The sequence below is a fragment of the Elaeis guineensis genome, chromosome 4 (assembly GCF_000442705.2).
Source record: "Elaeis guineensis isolate ETL-2024a chromosome 4, EG11, whole genome shotgun sequence".
In the NCBI taxonomy this organism is placed as follows: domain Eukaryota; kingdom Viridiplantae; phylum Streptophyta; class Magnoliopsida; order Arecales; family Arecaceae; genus Elaeis; species Elaeis guineensis.
This window is the reverse complement of record NC_025996.2, coordinates 13,474,855-13,492,363: the sequence shown is the minus strand read 5'-3', so window position 1 is coordinate 13,492,363 and position 17,509 is coordinate 13,474,855. Positions and strand designations below refer to the sequence as shown.

The 17,509-nt window shown below is 38.8% G+C and overlaps 1 protein-coding gene across 1 annotated transcript; it reads right to left on the bottom strand.

Moving 5' to 3' along the window:
- Positions 1 to 2,097: 2,097 nt before the first annotated feature.
- On the bottom strand, positions 2,098 to 7,609 carry LOC105043809 (ATP synthase subunit delta', mitochondrial). The gene is made up of 2 exons (XM_010921526.3): positions 7,265 to 7,609; positions 2,098 to 2,756 (listed from the first exon to the last, which is right to left on the bottom strand). Exons 1-2 carry the CDS (start codon positions 7,535 to 7,537, stop codon positions 2,412 to 2,414), a joined length of 618 nt encoding a protein of 205 aa, XP_010919828.1. The 5' UTR covers positions 7,538 to 7,609; the 3' UTR covers positions 2,098 to 2,411.
- Between the last annotated feature and the right edge of the window lie 9,900 nt (positions 7,610 to 17,509).

The window sequence follows — 17,509 nt, the reverse complement described above, 5'->3', positions numbered from 1 at the left end:
GAACCAGGTCCACCGGCTCAGCAGTGGACCGGCCAGACAACAAACCAGCATGCATGCATATTGTTATGCTTTTCTCTATATTTATATTTATATGTGTTGATTTTTTTTTTTTGATAAAACTTTTTATACGTGTTGATTTGTGGTTGAACTGATGTACTATTGAGCTAATGAATCTGATCTAATTAATAATTTTTTTATAAAAAATTTAAAATAAATATATAAATCACTAACAAAATTTATGAATTAGATCTCCTATAAATCTGCGAAAATGGATATGGAACTGATTGTTGATCCGACCAGCTAGAGTCTCTGATTTAATTTCAATAGCTCACTTGATTGGATTTTCAATATACAAATTTATTTTTAGTGCTCACAATTGTTATAAAATTTGTGATCAAACTTGTATCTTTAATGAATCATCTTTAAAAGGTACAATCAGAATTCAGCTTACCAAATTTGGTGTTCGCCCAAAAATTAGACTCGCCCAGCCCATACAAACTGCAAGCTTAATCAGTGACGGGGACGGTATGGATCTTCCATGTATTACCAAAATCCCAACCCATGGAATCTGGTAATCTTTACTACCTTCACCTGACCAGTAGTACTCCTAATATTCATATCTTCTTGGGTGTTTAGATCCTCCTCGGTCCATAGTTGAACAAGAGAAACCCAATTTTAAGTCATGGATTCTCTTTGTATTTCTAAGCACCCATAATTGAATGAATCATATCATCCATGTTTAGCGGAACAAGTGATGCAACAATGGGTACACACCTTGTGAGTTTTTTTTTTTTTATTTAAATTGCAAACAAAAATGACAACCAAAGCTAAAAATCTCAATCTCAGAGAATATGCTAAGAAAAGAGGGGATATTTGTGGCCTTGGAAAGTTTGGTTTGTACGAAAAGAAAAAATAGAGTCCAACTCTCAGATGGAGTCTGTAACCCCGGATTTCGCATTATTATAGTAGAAGAGTCAAAGATAATTCCGAAAAACTTATTTTACAAGTCATTAATGGATATTATTTGTTGTTATAATATTACTTTTCCAGTTATTTTGTCTCTCTTCTGGCACATACATATAAGAATAGCAATTCTAATAAAACTACCCAAAACCCTAATACGTGATAGCATAACAGCTTACAAGGCATTACCTTTTCACCCATACTAACACATCAGAACTTAATGGGAAAATAATTTTTTAAATGAACAGAAGGAATGAAAACACTATGTAATAGATGATGACACAGTTGTGTTCAGGAAATTTTTTTTTTTTTTAATAAAGCAGTTGTTCGCCCTGCGATAGGTGTGCTGAATCTCACGTGAGAGACATCCCAAAAGTAGATAGTGGATGTCGCGCGCCAGAGGATAAGAAGCAGCTGCATAGCCTTTTTCCAAGGGATGAGAAACATCCCCGCTCTTCATTAAATTTATTTATTATTCATGATCTTTTTGAATTCCAGAAATTCAGTCCAGCCAGATGGTACCCAAACACCAAGCTTTCGACCATGTTGTCCGCCTGTTCCCTGCTTTCATGATCATGCGGATTCTATCAGCACACAAACCATGATGCAAGTAAACTAAAACACATGCCTGCAGTCTCAAATTAGAAGCAATGGATCAAAACGTAGATAGATTTCTCAGCAACTTAAAATGACATCGCAGTCAAGCATTATGACTCTATTCCATTGCAATTGGCACAATTGTGTTTTATTCTAGGATGACAATTTTCCCATACCTGATTTTGGCTTCTGGAATTTAGTCCGTAGATTGATTGAGCAGGTCCTGCCCATCTTGCGGATTATTTACAGCAAATGGCTTGATGCAGATCATCTTTCATCTCAAAAACATCAAACATCTACATAGTCAGGCCGAATTTATTTCATCTACACAAATTGCTGGGAATTTTAAGCCAGACGTAAAAATATAGCCTGAACATACACATAGGCAATGCTGCTACCTTTTGATTGCCTGCATCAGGAGGGACAGCCAAACTGTCAGACAAACAAAACGACCATCCAAAACCGAAAATTTCAGTTTTCTTTTTAGACCAAATCAACTTTGAGAGTTTTTAAGCACATGAGTTGGATATCAGGATGTCATAGTGAAAAAGCAATCAGAATTCCTGCTATTTCAGCTATTCTCAAGTTTACCGAAGTCTCAACCAAGCCATGGCATTGCATGACATTTACACAACTGAACAAGAGGGGAGTCTGTCATTACAAAATTCATCAAGGTCCACGGAAGACAATAAGGTGCCAACATTATTGAAGTATCCCTTCAATTGAAACAAGAGATTTATTAAATCACACTTTCCCCTATTTTTCCTCTCCCCCACCCCCCACCCCCACCCCCAAAACAATCCAACCTCTTGAGCAAGGGGATTCCTCCTGATGGGCACATCATCCATCGCTCAACCTGTGAGTGCAGCATTGAGTGCACTATGAACATCAACCCCAATCTGTGCTTCGGCCTTTTCCAAGTCTGTCGTAGCTGAGCTAAGCTTCTGCGTGAAGTCAGCAAGTCCCTTCTGGACCAGGCTTGGATCAATACGGTCAACAGGAACAGCCTCAACAGCTACTATATCTGCGATGGAGTTTGCATGGATGAATGCAAATCCACTGCTGACAAAATACTTGGTCACTTCATTCCCATCATGCACAGAAAGCAACCCTGGTTTGAGCTCTGCAATGGTGGCAACATGTCCAGGCAAAACACCCATTTGCCCTGTTGTTGCTGGTACAATGACCATGTCAACCTGAAAGTACACAAAAGTTGAAGGGGTAAAAAAATATAGAAGAAATGGTCAGATAGGTGTATTTTGACTATTTTTCCATCTCTCAACACAGAAAAACCAGAGAAGACTGAAAAATATACAGCTGCTCTTAAAAAATAGAACTATATATGTTTTATTGGTAAGTAGGATCATTCACTCACTCATACATATTCCACAATGCATATGGTAATTACCAATAAAGTAAATCAAAATAAACAAAAATTATAAAAAAAATGAATGGATATCTCATACAATTAATTCGAACAAATTACAAAGACACTATAAAATGTGAAACAATCAAGCAAAAATAAATACATAAATAAAACTGTGGTATTACGTATCTATTTTATATTCTGCAGCAGCTCTGAATGCAATTTTTGTCTTTGTTGAGTACATATGCCGCACAAGTGCAGTTGCAATACCCCAAAGCCCCGGCTATTTGGGATCTGGTCTCACAACCATCAAGGTAATCTTAAGCCCCAACCGCTCCTTGTCCATCTACCTGTTAATCTGTTACAAGAGTTTCCTTTGATGAATTGTGTTTGACCAAATTATCTCAATCTACATTCTTAAATCTTCTTTTTAACCAAAGCAATCTTCAAGACCCTAGAAAACCTTTAATCCCCTAGAGTTTGTAATCTTCATCTCATCCCTCCTGGCTGTACCACATGTGGATCTTAACATTTATATTCATCCTTTATCTATGCCTAGTGCTGCTTTAACTGCTGCCTTTTAGTTCCTCTTGCAGTTTCTTTATCCTATATTGAACCTTTCCAATTCATCCAACCTATTTTGACATTGACAGAAATAATAGTCCATCTCCTTTTTCTTTTGCATAATGACTTCAAGTTAGTGACAGCAGTGTAGATATCTTCCCATTCATTTACTATTTGTGCCACTTTTCATAGTTACCTTACTGTTAAAATTGCATGCCATCATATTCTAAGTGATAGCCCATACAAATATTTTCAGGGTTCAATTAATTTTGCTCCTTTGCTGCCTAAAGTTCTGCACTTTTGCTCCTACTTAGGGTCAACTAATGCTTTAGTTTGACAAAGCAGCATTACATCATCTGGAGATGACATAAATCAATGGACTTTGTCTTGGTTATGCATTGTACACCTTTTTTATAATTTTTGAAGACAGACTTGGTTATGTATTGGCAACACTTGCGCCAGTACTTTAAAGTTTAAACAGGTATGAGCATGGGGCCAACCCTTGGTGCATTCTGACAGTGAATTTGGAGCTTATCACTCTACAAGTCTGCTCACTAGTTTTTTCACCTCCATACAAATTAGTGACTTGTATTGTGGACTTTGACAAAAGAGGCCATAGTGATGTAAGGTAACCAGTAATGGAATTCGTGGATCATGAACATGATTATGACTTGATTGCAAGTGGCTCAAGAATTGTGTAGGACAACTAAGGGAAATCAATGAAGATTTCAGATAGGGCTGACACCTCAAAAGGTGCTGGAATATTGTGTTCTGACCCAAGTTTTAATATCCACGGAACAACTCTTTGCAAATTGATAGCTGATGCTGAGATGAATCTAGAGACACTGAAACTAAGGGTCAAATAGAGAACAAGAGGGTTTGAAGGTTCTTAGGAACAAATTTAATGAGTTACTGTCAATTTAGAAATCAGTTTTTTTTTTTTGTCATAATTCATAAATTACAAAATCAGAATTTTGACAATTGTTTTATAGCATATCTATGCAACGAAGATTAAGGTTTCATATGAAAACTAATTAAGTATTCTTACAAAAGGAAAACAGAATCTCACATAGAAAAAAAATCAAGAACAAAAGAAGACACACAGAAAACACAATAAAGATTCTGCAAAATAAAGAAAGGATTGAAAAAAGGATCTGGACTCACTCTAGGGACTCACACCAGATCCAAGCATCATGCAGGGAAGCAACTTCAGCAACTATTAATTTCTGCAGAATTCTTTTTCATTCAACCACCAAGTATGTTACATAAAACACCAAAAACTAGATTTATAAAAAAGGAAACCCTAAGGATCTTTTATAATCCCAAAACTACTCCCATAAGGTATGGTAATTGTTCATGGTTATTGTAGCATGGAGCGCCATAAACCAAGGTTTTAAGTCCCAAAAGGATAGGGGCTCACGTTCCTATGAGGAAATAGAACCGAGACAGGGTTGGGACTCCAAAACCCATCCATATGAAGAAAGAAGAAGAAACAGGGAAAGCAAAGGAAGAAAAGATGAAAATAAAAAGTGAAAGGAAGAAGAAGGAAAAGGAAAGAAAGAAAAGAAGGGAGAAGAAAAAGAATGAAAGAAAGAAAAAAGGAAGAAAGGAAAGAGAAAGAAGAAGAAAAAGGAAAGAAAGGAAGGCAAGGAACAAGGGAGGAAAGAAGTAAGAAAGGAAAGAAAAAAAGAAAAAGAAAGGAAAGGAAAGAAGGGGAGAGAGACAGAGAGTACCGGGACTCCACCGGGGCTACCATTGGGACAAGATGGGACAATGGGGCATCTCATTCCATAGAGAAACTAGGATATTCCCCATCTTATGAGTCTACAAGATTTAAAACCATCGTTTGAGATCTTTTAGTCTTGGCATTTGATTCTAAATAAACTAAATATGGTACATCATATTGGTCAATGCTGATGCATATCGAGTGTACCATACTATACCATTTTGATATCGAACCGGTACACAGTACAGAGGGTATATCGAGTGTTAGTACGCCGAACCAACCTTAGAATCAGGCGTGACAATACTATGCCAATAGGTCATCAATACATGATTCGGTACTGAGGTGATGAAACTTGCCACTAAAACATAAGAAAAACCAAAAATAAAAATAGAATAAAATAAAATAATGACTTAAAAAGAAATTAGTCTTATTACCCTCCAAAGCATCTTAACATGTCTTGGATCTCCATCATTATGTGCCCTTATGATGGATCTTCTTGATGAAGATTTCACTGAAAAACTTGAACCTCAGGTCCACATAAATTTCTAGATCAGATCACAAATCCAGAAGATTACTTTGACCGGTATGATATGCCTAACTAGATGTAAGTATGCTTCACCAATACAAAATTAAAAAGCCGAGCTTACATATGGTGGAGAGGCATAGAAGATTATTGATTCATCTCAAGGCCGAGCTCCTATTGTTAATTAGGAGGAGATAAAGCTACTTAAGGAGATCCAAGACATGTCAAGTGCATCGAGGGGCAATAAGACTTACGATTTCCTTATATTTAATTTTCTAGCAATTAAAATTCAGTATCTTCCTTTTTCTCTGGTTATTTTTATGTTTTAGTAGTTTATTTGGAATCAAAGGAAGAGATTAAAAGATTTTAGACTTTATTAGATAGTTTAAAAGGTGGAGTTACCATAGCAGTACTCTTCACGGCACTGTTCATGGTACAGTAATCATCAGTAACCATGGCTTACAGGAACGAAAAAGATTATTAGTGTTTTCTTTTCTTATAAATCTGGCTTTGGAGTTTTACGTAAAAAATTTGGATGTTCTGATTGAATGAAAAAGAGTTCTGAAGAAATTAATGACTGATAAAATTGCTACCCCGTGTGATGCTTGGATTTGGTGCGAGATCAGCCCTCGGTGCGATTCCTGGGCCCCCAGAGTGAGTCTATCCTTTTTTTATCTGCTCAGCCTTTCTTGTGTTTTCCGTGTTTCTTCTTTAGTTCTTCAATTTTTCTACATTATATTTTCCTTTTTTTCCCTTTTTTGGTTTCTTTACCTAGCATCCAATCTCGATTCACTTCTATCAATTCTTAACTAGTTTGCCTATTAAGACTTAATCTTTGTTGCACAGATATGCAATAAAACAATTGTGGAAATTCTGATTTTTAATCTCTCTCTCTCTCTCTATATATAAGATCTGATTTCTGAATGGACATCAACTGATTATGTCAATATTATATCAGCCAACATCTCAAAAATATGCTAGTTTATACTAAAAGAAGGGGGAAAACAATGTCTTTAATTAACTTTATCGATGAGTACCAACAGCAAGGCCTACTGGTGTCTTGATCAAGATGAAAACTATGCGCGCAATCATGATTGTTCTCATCAGTTTGTTTACTGTTTCAGTTGTGAGCAGTAGTGTGGGAAAGTAGAACCGATCCAAACGTCGCAACAAATTTTCCATTAAGACATAATCCACAGCAACATTCGGATTTCAAATCAGAATCATAACAAATCTCAGATTAGGTCAGTTATGTTCTCAGTTCATATTCAGTCTAGTCTTGGACATAAGCACTGATGAATATGCAGCTTAAGTCGCCCAAAACTTTTACCCGATCATAAATATCCCCAAATCAATTACTAATTCGAAACAGAACAACAATCGACGACAAAATAAACATGCAAAATTTGACGAATTCAATAGAAAAAAGTGGCATTTTTGTATCGTCAAAACAAGACCAAAAACCCTAAAGTTCGAAATCGAACGAAGTATATATTAATCAAAAGGAAGAGATTGGGTAGACCACCTCTTTGTTGGAGATCTCGGATTGGTAGGGAAGGACGAAGTTGACGGTGAGCTTGGAGGGTATGGAGGAGGGGGTGGGTGGGCGAGGCTTCATGAAGGAGAGCGGCGTCTTCGGGGGCTCCAGGTTGGGGGCCACCTTCTTCCACGCTTCCACGAACGCCGAGTCCTCCACAGGCGCCACCGGGACGCCTGTCGAGAAGGCCCGGCCGATCAGTCGGCCGCCGCGGCCGCCGTCCAGGGCTCGGATCAGGAGACGCGGGGCTTGACGATACATGGCGGACTGTTCGTCGAGTCTCTCTCGGCTTCCGTTTTTCTGGCAAATAGGATAGAAGGGTTGCGACACCACTGGTGGGTCAAACAAGTGATGGGCTGACAGCTTATAGCGAGCCCACGAAAGCATTAGCACGTGGGTGGATCTCCATGCCTGGCCCAATGGCAGTCTGGAGCCCAATAAGAATTTTTGGGAAAGAAAATATTTTAGAAAGTTTTGTGAAAACAAATGCACTTTTTTGTGGAAAAGTATTCGCGCTTGGAAATCTCCACTTTTGGAATGTTTGAATCAGGATGGCAAAACATGATCCGGCCCATCAATCTGATTCATGTTTAACCTGCTTTAAATACATTTGAGTTTGACTTATACGATTCGGATCATAAATAGATCAATTTGCTTAATCTATTTATTAAATATATATTATTAAATAAATCAAATTTGGGTTTAAATTTTTCAACATGTTCCATCTGTTCAATTTTGATTCGTTCCCACGGTTGTGATCCATGAAATTTGAGCGGACAGGTTAAACGCTCGACACCTATCATCCACTGACCAACGGAACTCACCCTGCTTTGTCCTTTTCCTCTTTTTCTTCCCCACAAAGTTCTAAATTCTCACCGCCTCCCTCTTCCATGGGGTGCTGACGTTCGCAAGTTCTTCCACACTGTCACCCCCGTAGCTGCTTGCACCAGTCACCACTATTGCTGACCATCGGAAGGAGCTTGATCGGCTCCATCCAAAGCTAGTGGTCCATTATTGGGCGCACCGTCATCACCCCTAGTTCGATTGGCTTGATCTACAGCCAGTGGTCCACCATCGATTGCACCGCCGTCACCCCTCGTCTGATCATCTCCATTCACAATCAATGGTCCACTATGGGCCACATCGCCGTCACCTCTCGATCTGATCAGCTCCATCCATAGTCATGATTGATCTGCAACAGCCTCCTCGACATCTTTGCAATGATCACCTCCGGGCGTTAGGTAGTGGAGGCCTGGGTGGCGATGATCTACGGTGCTTCATGATCGCTCTGGATGCTGATCTGCCTGAACAAGCTCGCAGCAAAGATGAGGACCTCTTTCTGGTCTCTCTTCTTTTTTTAAAAAAAAAAAATTTAGCAACCCAATTAGGCTCCATCCATAGCCAGACTGTCAGTGGTCTACCATCGGCTACACCACCATCACTGCTTCGCTTGATGGGCTCCATCCACGATTGTGATTGGTTTGCAATGGCCTTGTCGGCATCTTCGCGTGATCACCTCCAAGTACTCGATGGTAGAGCCCTAGACGGTGGTGATCTACGACTTCTGCTACCTGAGTGCTGATTCGTCTGAATAAGCTCATGACGAAGGTTAGGACCCCTCTCCAATCTCTCTTTTTTTCTTTTTATTGAGTTATCTTGATAAATAGGTTATACGAATTGGATTAGGTAATATATCTATTAAATATGATAGATTTAGATTTAAAAATTTGATATATTTAATAAATATATTTGATTTAGATTAAAAATTTTCTGACATGATCTATATATGATCCGATCTAATCCGATTGCCACTCTTATGGGAATGGGAGGAAAGATTTTGACAATAAAAGCAGAGCTTGATGTTGGAATAACACGTGGGCAAATCCAAGCTTTTTTTTCTTTTTCTCACGTGCGTAATTAGCTATAGCTATACAACGATGGAAGCTCATCCGCAAATACCGCTGATCCCCATAATTCAATAAAGATAGGATTTAAGACCAGATTAATTGTTCCACCTATCAGGAACCTTTCAAGTTGAATAAACTGGCACCATTAGGAGAAATATTAATCTTTTAATATAAAGTAGGACTCCTCTAAGGTAAGTTGCCAATAAAATATAATTCACTCATCCAAACGGTCTTCTCTCTCTCTCTCTCTCTGATGACTCACTCTTTGATTACATAGAATGTCTAATTTTTATAAATTAAAGAAAAACCAGCAGCTGTGGCACATTGTGTGAAAATTGCTATCTCATTCAAATACTCTGTCTGCATAAATCATACAATATAATTGACAATTAAAAGTAAAATAAAAATTTAATGAATTAAAATTCAATATGACATGAACATAAGATATAATTTTCATGGTCTTATCAAAATACAAATAGTAAAACTCTCATCCTCATATTCTGGAACTGCATTCCGAGATTGCCCAATGATCCATACTGTAATGCTAAAAAATCAAGTCATATAGTTCTCAGTATATGATGGCCTTCCAATATGTGATCACCATGAACTATGTGATCTCGCTGTGCAGTCCAAATGGTGATATACTCAGTATGCTTGATACACCAGTTAACATGAGCTCTCCCTCATCGATCAACATGATGAAGTCGTTGCTTGGTATCACACCGCTCAGGGATGCTTCGAATTCAACCAAATTGATGCAACACACAATCTAGAAGGTACCACTCCACCACATCAAAACAAATAAATGATACCCTAGCAGCTATATTTCATGTCCATCCATGTACATCTGTGGTAATATGGATAATATCTCATCTGTGTATGGCTCTCATAAAAACTGATAGAGTTAAAAATAAAGTCGGATTAGTAAGTATATTTTTCAGTAAATTATGAATATTATAAAATGATATTTATATATAAATTAAAATTATTCATTTACATGTATCAACCAATATATCCAGCTGGTATCTATAAACTCGTGTCACCTTCGTCGATACGTGGTGAACATTGAATGCAACGTTCTATCTGCTTGATAGTGTATTCATATTAATTGAACTTCATCAGATTAAAAGCACTAAGTTTCAAGTAATAGAACCAATATTTTTATACCTATATCCCCAAGGTGCATCTAGCCTGAATGAAACATTGGAGTCTTGCTGCTCCGATGGTATCTCAAGCAATTGTCTCCATAATGGACTGATAATCGGCATTCTCTTCCATGCCCAAATCTGCTAATTTCAAAAAAATCATATACAATATATTCATTCAGAACTACAATAGAATGTAGAAAATTCAATTTTTTTATTACATATATGTAATAATACAAGATAACCATCGATTTCTGATTGATCATGATAAGATTTCCAACACATAGACATAGCCCTGTACAGATGAGTTAGTATTGCACTGTCCCAATTGAACCTACGAGCGAAATCTAAATCCTTCAATAATAATAAAAATATTAATTTCATCTTATTAGATGAAGTATCAGATAAAAAAATCCCCAATCCGTTGAGGCAAGAGACTCCAATTATCATTTGCAATGAAAATGTCAAAAGCCTCTGCTACCGAGATCTCTTTTAATGGCGAGGTTATATATAATATAGGGAACCTTTCCTTAATAGGTTGATCAAGCAGCGATGAATCTTCCCAAAAAGAGATTTGTAGTCCATTTCCCACCATGAATTTAACCATTGTTTGGAATAAATCTTTGATCCCCAATGCACACTTCCAAAACTCTGATAGTTTCCGACTTGGCGATAGATTTAGCAAGGACTGTTGTTCACTATAGTATCCTGATTTTATCAATTGACACCAAGGTTTCCTGGGATCTATATACGCTTGCCACCACCACTTGCAGAAAATTATCTGATTTAGTATTTTGAAATTGGTGATTCCCATTCCTCCTATTTTCTTTGGATGACAGACTGTTGATCAGTTTAGAAGACTCATCCCTTACCTTGCTCTTCTCGTTGCCATTCCATAGAAATGCTCTACGCAATCTGTCAATGTTGTTAATGACCTCCGACCAGACGTGCATGCTCGACTTACAGTCGGGACGACCGATATTGGATCGTTCGTTGATGTGATCGCCAGAGACGGGACAGGAAAAGACGGAACACCACTCCTTTCGTCCGAAGCCGTCGCCCACGTGTTCACGCGAGCCAACACGACATCGGGCTCAGGAGTGGAGGGGGGCAACTGTTGGGGAATCCCCACCGACCGACTTACGGTCAAAGGGACCGACGGCCGACCGACCGACTGGCCGACTCCGACGGTCGACCGACCGACTGGCCGACCCCGACAGCCGACCGACCGACTGGCCGACCCCGACGGACGACTCCGACTGGCCGACCCCGACGGACGACTCCGACTGGCCGACCCCGACGGACGACTCCGACGGCCGACCGACCGACTGGCCGACCCCGACGGCCGACCGACTGGCCGACCCCGACGGACGACTCCGACTGGCCGACCCCGACGGACGACTCCGACTGGCCGACCCCGACGGACGACTCCGACGGCCGACCGACCGACTGGCCGACCCCGACGGACGACTCCGACGGCCGACCGACCGACTGGCCGACTCCGACGGCCGACCGACCGACTGGCCGACCCCGACGGACGACTCCGACTGGCCGACCCCGACGGACGACTCCGACTGGCCGACCCCGATCTAGTGTCGGTCGACTCCTCCGATCGCCGTACAGCCGCCAGACCTTGTCAGCTCTGACACGGACATGCGGCGCGGTTACCTAGGGGCATTGTCCCGCCGAGAGCGTGGTCAACCCTGGTGATTAGACGGCCACACGGCGACATGACGTTTTCACGGCGACTCTGACAGTCTACAGTGAGTTGACAGTTCCTCACTTGTCCGCGCCATTAATGACGGCGCCATACCGTGCTCCGCTATATAAACCGGGGAAGGCAACAGTGCAAGGGATCGATCCGCCCGTCTCTCCCACATACGCAGGCTCGCCCCTCTCTCTCTCTCTCTCTCTCGATTGAGCTCTCTGTCTACATTTCACTGTTGCCCAGTCACCTCTCTGACTTGACCGTCGGAGGGTCCCCGCTGGAGCCGCCTCCGGTCAGTGCGGACTTCCTTTTGCAGGTGCACGCTTCCCGGCGATCGGGCGACGAGGCGATTGGCCGCAACAATTACCATTGGTAAGATGACAGCATTTAGTAGTAATGCTTGTCCAGCTAGCGAGAGCAGTTTTGCTTTCCAACCTACAAGTTTCTTCATAATCTTTTCTAAAAGTGGCGACCAATCATGTATTCTTAGTTTCCCACGATGCAAAGGCATTTCCAGTCTGCTATTTTACTTTCTAAAATTGTAGCTAGTTGATCTCTGAAAGAATGGGTGATGCCGATGCTCAGGGTCGCAGATTTTTCAAAGTTAATTTTGAGCAATTCAAAAGAGTAGAGGATAAATTTTAATGATGCAATGTATCTTCACTGTGCTCCACAAAAGATGAGCGTGCCATCTGCAAACTGAAGGTTTTGAAATAGATTTAAGAGTTTCCCCGTGCCAATGCCTTCGATAATCTGGTGTTTTGCAGCTGTCTTGAGAATTCTATCCAGGACGTCCACGATAAGGATGAATAATTGTGGTGATAAGGGGTCCCCCTGTCTCAGCCCTTGGTAATGTTTAAGTGGCTTTCCTACTGACCCATTGATCAATAGAGATGACTTTGCTATAGATATTATGTCATATATCCATCTGCACCATCCGATTCCAAATCCTCTAGCGTGCATGAGGAAGGACCAATCCATATTATCGAAAGTCTTCTCGAATTCCAATTTATACACAATCCCTTTTCTAATTTCTTCTTGCGGGTCAAGTTGGTCAATCATTTTGAGCAGCAGCCTCTCTTTGTGCTGGATTATGTTCCCATATTGAATATGAACATTTTGAGGAGAGCGTCTTAAAAAAATCATAACTTGAATTTTTCTCCCCAATCCTCTTAAGAAATGAACCCTGAAAACACAACCAGAATAAAATCAGAGAAAATACAAGCTAAGAAGGGAACAATCAGTAAACAGCAAAAATGTCGGATGAACTCAACATCAGGAAGGAGGAGTTTGACCGAGATGATAAAAGCAGAGATATAATTACAATAAATTTTAGTTATTTTAAAATCCTCTGTCCCGCTACAATGAAGTAGAAAGAGAAGCAAGCATAGAGAATAATAGATGTGGACCGTATGATTTTTCTGATGATATGTGATTGTACATGTTTGTCCTTGAATATAATTATGAATATTTAACTGATCATTTTCAGGTATATCAGTGTGATAAGCAACAGAAGAAAATAGCACTAATGGAGGTTCACATTACCATGAGAATATTAAGCCTGGGAAATTTCCCTTACCACCATACCAATAACAAGTCCAATCAAGATGGAATGACTGACTTATTATACCTTGCTATCTGTTCAGATGAGCTCTTCTAACTTTAAAAAGGTATACAACTGATACAAAGGCTCAGATAATGGATATGTTCCTAAAGAGTTAGTTAAATTGACAATGAGCAAGACAAGCTCCCAATGAAATAATGCCAAAAATTCCAAAAGAAAATGTTTCACTTCAGTAGTATGCATGGCAATCTACCAAGGAGAAATGGCAATAGAAAAGCTCTCTTACAGCCCAACCTGCTGATTGGGTAGGCTGACTCCTGACAACTGAATCTGCCATGCGTCATCAGATGGATGGTTTACCATTAAAATTGTGTGATGAGAGGGAAGAAGAGCAGATTCTGGGAAGGAAGCAGGGAAGCCAAGCACATAGTACTATGATAGTAACAATCCATGGCTTACAGAACATTCAGGTAAAGAATAATGTTAAATCTAAACAGCCTGTCACATACCTATTGGCATGTGGACCCTAGTGCCACTCAATGGAATCTTGGATGAAAATAAAGGTATCCATGCAGCAAACGTTGAATGCAATTTTTCAGCGACAGATCCATGTAGATCATGCAGTGAGCTGGAAAAAGATCTAAAGCTAACTAATGCTTACTTGTTAACTGATTATCATTGTCTAGATTCAAAAAGTGGGAAGAATGGAGTTAGTAATTTAAAAGTACCTATGAGACATGGTTGTAAGTTTTAGCACATAGTACTACAAGCAATACAAAGTTCAAATATCCAAAATTGTAACAGAGTTGCTAAGTGGTGTGGCAACCAAGGTAGGAGGCACCTAAAATGACACCATGCTGGCCCCAAATATTTGTGTATATCAAGCAATCCACCAAAAAAATTGTCCTTCCAAGAGGGGCTGCACATCAACATGCCTTATGTGATTCATCATGTATTAACAGTGAAGTCAAAACCACTATTCATTGTTGGTGGGCCACTAGGTACCCCATGATTATTTTAAATTTTAATGGGGAGCATGTTGCTGCCTAATGTTACAAATTCTCAATTGCGCCTAGGCCATTCCACAGAATGAGCAAATTTAACTGCTCATTCATAGCTGTAAGCATCACAAAAATGTATTTTTGGTGGCAGGTTACTTGCCGCCAAGCACCACAGTGTAGTGGCCTTGGACATATCTTATCTAGGTTTCAACCTCCTCCGACCAAATATTTAGGTGCTAATGCCAGTCCTCAGCCAGCACAATGCAAGCCAAGGCATGTACATGGCTTAGCATGACACTGGATACCCCTTCCTCGGTCCTTCCCTTCAGGCATGGTGGAATTTGGAGCACGAAGAAGAAAAAAGACAGAGAAGGCCTTCTACAGCTGATCTCCCCTAGTGCTCTCTAATCTTCTCTCCCTCTTTTTTTTCTCCACTTCTTCATCCCTTCCACCATATTCCATTCTTTTACTGATGCAGATTTCGTTAGCTGATTAGACCAGCACAGATCTCATTATTGTCCCAACAATCATTGGGAAACCCTTAACAAATCCCAAAGGGTCACTCCATAAACCATAGTCCGATTCCCTGCCCACCAAACCCCAATAAAAATCCTAGAAATTTCCTTTGAACTTACCAACATGACTACTTTGTTAGGAAACGAACAATATATTTCTCCTTTGACAACCTAGTAGCCATCTCAAAGCACATATCCAGTACTACATCAACAAGTGATCGGTCAGTTGTTCCTTAATAACCCAAAATTTTTACTTAGAGGTAATAACAACACCATACGTTTTATAGGAACTTATTGTATGTAAAGATGGTTTTGGCTCTTACACAATTGCATCAGTTTGAAAGAAGGTAGTAACATTATCCAAAGGTTAATCTGAATGCACTTGATATTTGCTAGGACCGGATCTATGCTTAAATTTTATTTGCTACTCCATGTAAAGATTTCTGATTTAGACATTGCATATCTTTTCATGTTAATAAATGTCATGGTACTTTACTCTCTCCCTCCCTCTCTCTTTTCCTCTCTCTCCCCCCCTGCTGGTTCTCTTTTGTCGATGTGCACCGAAGCAACACGATACAGTACCATACCGCCAGTTTCGGTCCTGTAAACCTTAAGAACAATAATCTAGTAGTAATAATTATCTTGATTATTTTTGTTCCAATATATTTTTGATAATGATTCTATATCCCTAGATTTTTAAAATTTTAAAAAAAAAATCCAATATCTTTATAGATAATAAGTAGCACCAAAAATACTATTTAATATTTCAATTTTAGTAAAACATATAGAGCCTCAGTTTCACACTTTTAACAGCTAGACTGTAAGTTTCAAAGTTTTTATCCAAACATCAAGAAAATTTTTTGAAAAAATGAAAAGAAAGAAAAATAATGAAACAAAAGAAAAGAAATCAAGAAAAAGTATTACTGCACATTATTATTTTGTTTCGTATAGGACCTGTATATGAAGTTAATATTACAAATAAATGAAATTCATAAAGTATGCTATTATACGTATTGATGAACTCTAGTTGTTTAAAAATTTTGGTTTGGCCAAAAATTTCAGTCAAAACTGGTTGAAAGCAACAAAAAATAGATCAAAACTGCTGATGGTAGTCCAAACCAAGTTTCAGGTGACAATTTAAGCTTTGTTTGGCCAAAACTTCAGACTTTATAGTAAGCTTTTTCTTTTTTGTGGTTCCCTCCTTGAGAAGCCAATATCACTTTCTAACTTGATCATAAGCCTTGAATGAAATATGTAACCAGCAAACTATCTCTAATAATTCTAGTCAAGAAATTAAAAGCCTTCTAACATATAATGACTCAAGAAACAACAAATAAGGAAAGCATTAACCCCAGATTACTGAAAGAGATCATGTACTTGCCCTGATGGATTGAACAGTTGCAAAAGTAGTTTGTTCATCAGCCAATTCAAGCAATGCTTTAAAAATATTTTTATCTTCCATTTGGTGCAATTTTTGAAAACACTCCCCGGCTTTAGAAGAGTCTATGAACGAGGTGGACATCTTCATAAGAGATTCTAGGATTCTCTTGGGCATTTCTTCCGAAGAATTCTCCTGCATTATAGATTGAAGTAAATTTTCAGGAGGCGATGCTATAACATAAATGTATGTTAGACACATGGCATCTTCAACCATGCCATTATGCAATGAGCTGAAAATAAGAAAAGAAATGCTAAGAATGGAGATAATTTTAGCAAACGACAAAGTGACCAGAATATGTCAAAGCTAGATTTTGCTTATTACTTTAACCCTGAAGGATGAATATTCTTAGCTCATAATTATATTGATAGAAATTAAAGCGTAGGTTTGGTAATAGTATCCCGCCTTGTTTGTAAAGTTGTTCTCTTGAACATCAGCACATACTTGTGTCAGCAATCTTATGATGAAAAATTTGGAACATCAACATTTTCTGATGATCAAACATTAATGTTAGTACATACTAGAAAGGCTAGCAAATCCATGATCATATAATTTTTTTCAGAAAAAAGATAAAATTAAAATAGAGAATCTTAATCTAAAAAGAGATCTTTAAATTTTATTTTATGAATAAAATCTACTGAAGAGCTAAACCAAGGTAGTATTGATCAGTCAAATATATTAAAATTATATTTTTAGAAGATAACTTGAAAAGTTATTTTTTATAAAATTAATTTTAGAAAAAAAAAATTTTTTTCTATAAACCAAAAGAGTCCAGAGAGCAATTTGCCATGAAAATTTTTAGGTCAACCGTGAGTGTGCAAATTTATCTAATCGGCCCGTTCCTAATCCCCATCTCAAGCCCATCCCATCAAAAAGCCTAGCCCACATCTAATCAAAGCTCAGCACGTGACACACGGCACTTTTTAATTTTCTTTTTTATTTATTATTCAAGGAG

Excerpts from the sequence above, each read along its gene's own strand:
- LOC105043809 (XM_010921526.3), bottom strand. The coding sequence starts at position 7,537 with ATGTATCGTCAAGCCCCGCGTCTCCTGATCCGAGCCCTGGACGGCGGC. Across the intron at positions 2,757-7,264 it reads CCGAGATCTCCAACAAAGAG|GTTGACATGGTCATTGTACC; the intron begins GTGGTCTACCCA and ends GTGTACTTTCAG.